The 2436-nt window shown below is 35.4% G+C and overlaps 1 protein-coding gene across 1 annotated transcript; it reads left to right on the top strand.

Annotated features, from left to right (window-relative positions):
• Positions 1-501: 501 nt before the first annotated feature.
• LOC149547788 (short-chain dehydrogenase TIC 32, chloroplastic-like) lies at positions 502-1541 on the top strand. The gene is made up of 3 exons (XM_089794187.1): positions 502-575; positions 957-1297; positions 1387-1541. Exons 1-3 carry the CDS (start codon positions 502-504, stop codon positions 1539-1541), a joined length of 570 nt encoding a protein of 189 aa, XP_089650313.1.
• The last annotated feature ends 895 nt before the right edge of the window (positions 1542-2436 follow it).

Here is a 2436-nt window from a genome sequence, read left to right on the forward strand (position 1 = left end):
AAGATCTTAGGAGATGATGAATTTTATTCATGATGTATATTCTTTTAGCTTTTCATACTCTATGACTTTTACAATGGATGATTATGCATTCTAGTTATGCCAAGTGGCATCCTATATAATTGTATATTATTTAATTTCTATGAAGTGGAATTGTTATTGTTACCAAAATTTCACATGCTAAATTTTACTAAGAAGTAACATCACAGAAAACATTGCAAAAGAAAGTATTCATTTCTATTCATTTTTTTTCATTTTGCAATCATTTATGAAACCATGCGCAAAAGAGATACAAATGTTCATTGTATAGATCATCACTGATACGTACAATTTTCATTCTTTACAATATAAAATGAATTAATGTGATGAATGGAGAAAATCTCACACAAGCCGTGAGGATAACTGATTATTTTCTTTCATCAAGAAATACACTAACAGATAAATATATGCATGAAAGAAATAGGAATAGAGATAACCAATTATTGCCTATTGCTTTGACTAGTTATGGTTTCTTTTCCTGCTGCACTTGTCCAGCTTCGAGCTCCACGCTCTCCAGTAACTGCAAAAAAAAACATAAGGCAACTGATGTTAGATCCTGAGGGATCTAAGCAATGACTACCTACCTCTACGACTATATTTTATATCTGTCAATGCATTCCGTCATGAAGGAAAACAAGCAGTGATGTTAACATTTAGTGCTGAAAGAAATAAAACCATTTGTGAGTGTCACGAGCCCATGCTCGAACCTCATAAATATGCAACAAATCACAATACAGAAAATAGAGAAGATGAACAAACTAACAAATTTGTATCATAAAGTTATTCATGAACATGCGCAACATGCAAATGGGCGTCCTCAATCAAGATATAAGTTATTTTGGCACAGATGCAAATGTTAGCAAAAAAGAGAGAGGATGATGTGAGATTAGTTTCATTCTTTCGTCTTCTATCACATGCAGACTCAATAGATGTTGTTCTGATGATTTTGGGGGAACCAGTGGCATTAGCACAGAGATTGTGAGAGTTCTGGCATTGCGAGGAGCTCAAGTATTCATGCCTGCTAGAAATGTGAAGAATGAAAACAGGGTAAAGAAAGCCCTTCTCAAGGAAAACCCTATAGCTAAAGTGGATGTTATGGAGCTTGATGTCAGTTCCCTCAAGTCTGTTTACAAATTTGCAGCATCCTTCAAGTCACTGAATCGGCCATTAAATATCCTAATAAATAATGCTAGAATCATGGCCTACCTTTTCCAACTTTCTGAGGATGATATAGAGCTTCAGTTTGCAACCAATCATCTAGGTAGTGGTGGAAGGAAAGTGAAAAAGGAAGTTGCAGAGCCATCCTAGATGTGAATTTCCATCCTTCTAGATTAAAAATTATGATTTTAGGCCACTTCTTATTGACAAATCTTCTGTTGGAAAAGCTTAAGGCCACAGCCAAAGAGGACCAGTATGCAACAATAGGAAGATACACCAAGACGTCTTCCAGAACAGAGGGTAGCACATATATAGAGCAAAAGATCCACAACGAAATCACCATTTAGAATAATTGCAACTCACAGAGCTGACAAAAGGAAGGTAGGGTTGGGCGCTGCTACAAATACAATGACCTCAAAACGATGTCTTTCCACCAGCAGGAATAGCAAAATGCAAGAAATTTGTTAATTTCATTTCAAAATAAAAACAACAAGCTCAAGTTTGAGATTTCTTAGCACATATATAAGCCGCATGAAGCTTTCAACAAATGAACTATGCACAAGGACCCCATTTGGGTGTTTGAGATAAAAAAACGAGTTCAGCATCTTCCATAAAACCAGATTTCAAATAACAAGCAATGGCAAAACCTTCTATGTGCAACAACAAGAGTTTCATTTTTGCAGAAAAATGCAATAATCAGGGAAACAATGATGGAATCCAAAACTAGAGATGATAACCAGCATATTAAACTCGCAAAATCCGCAATCATCCAACAACATGGCGTCTAAAACAAAAGGAAAATGCTCAAAAATTTGCAAGGAGTAAAAGAGGACTTATGGCTAAGATATAAAACTGTCCAAGGTTGACATCAATGGCAGCCTCATTAAAGAGAAGCAACCTACAAGTCTTTCAACAATGGTGACTTCAACCTTCAAATAACAGTAAAACTCAAGCATGGCGGCCATCATTTTTCTCCATAGCGCAAACTGAAACCCTCATTACCTCCTTGCAAATGCCTCATTCTTTCGGAGACTTCTAAATGCGAATGTGTAAAATGATGAAGGTAAAATCTTTAGGGTATTCGAAATATCCATGTCTTTCTTGCTTTGTATAAAGTTTGGGATCCGTAGTCAACAAATGGAATTTTATCCCTTTCATAAGGTTAAAGACGTGAATTTTAAAATCCTTCAAGGATTTTATGACACTTGTTTAATTTTGCATATGTTTTAAATGTAAATAAGC

Source organism: Cupressus sempervirens, chromosome 7, assembly GCF_028749045.1.
Source record: "Cupressus sempervirens isolate cs-2001-9-10 chromosome 7, ASM2874904v1, whole genome shotgun sequence".
Lineage (NCBI taxonomy): Eukaryota > Viridiplantae > Streptophyta > Pinopsida > Cupressales > Cupressaceae > Cupressus > Cupressus sempervirens.

Excerpts from the sequence above, each read along its gene's own strand:
- LOC149547788 (XM_089794187.1), top strand. The coding sequence starts at position 502 with ATGGTTTCTTTTCCTGCTGCACTTGTCCAGCTTCGAGCTCCACGCTCT. Across the intron at positions 576-956 it reads ACTGCAAAAAAAAACATAAG|ACTCAATAGATGTTGTTCTG; the intron begins GCAACTGATGTT and ends TATCACATGCAG. Across the intron at positions 1,298-1,386 it reads GTTTGCAACCAATCATCTAG|GCCACTTCTTATTGACAAAT; the intron begins GTAGTGGTGGAA and ends TTATGATTTTAG.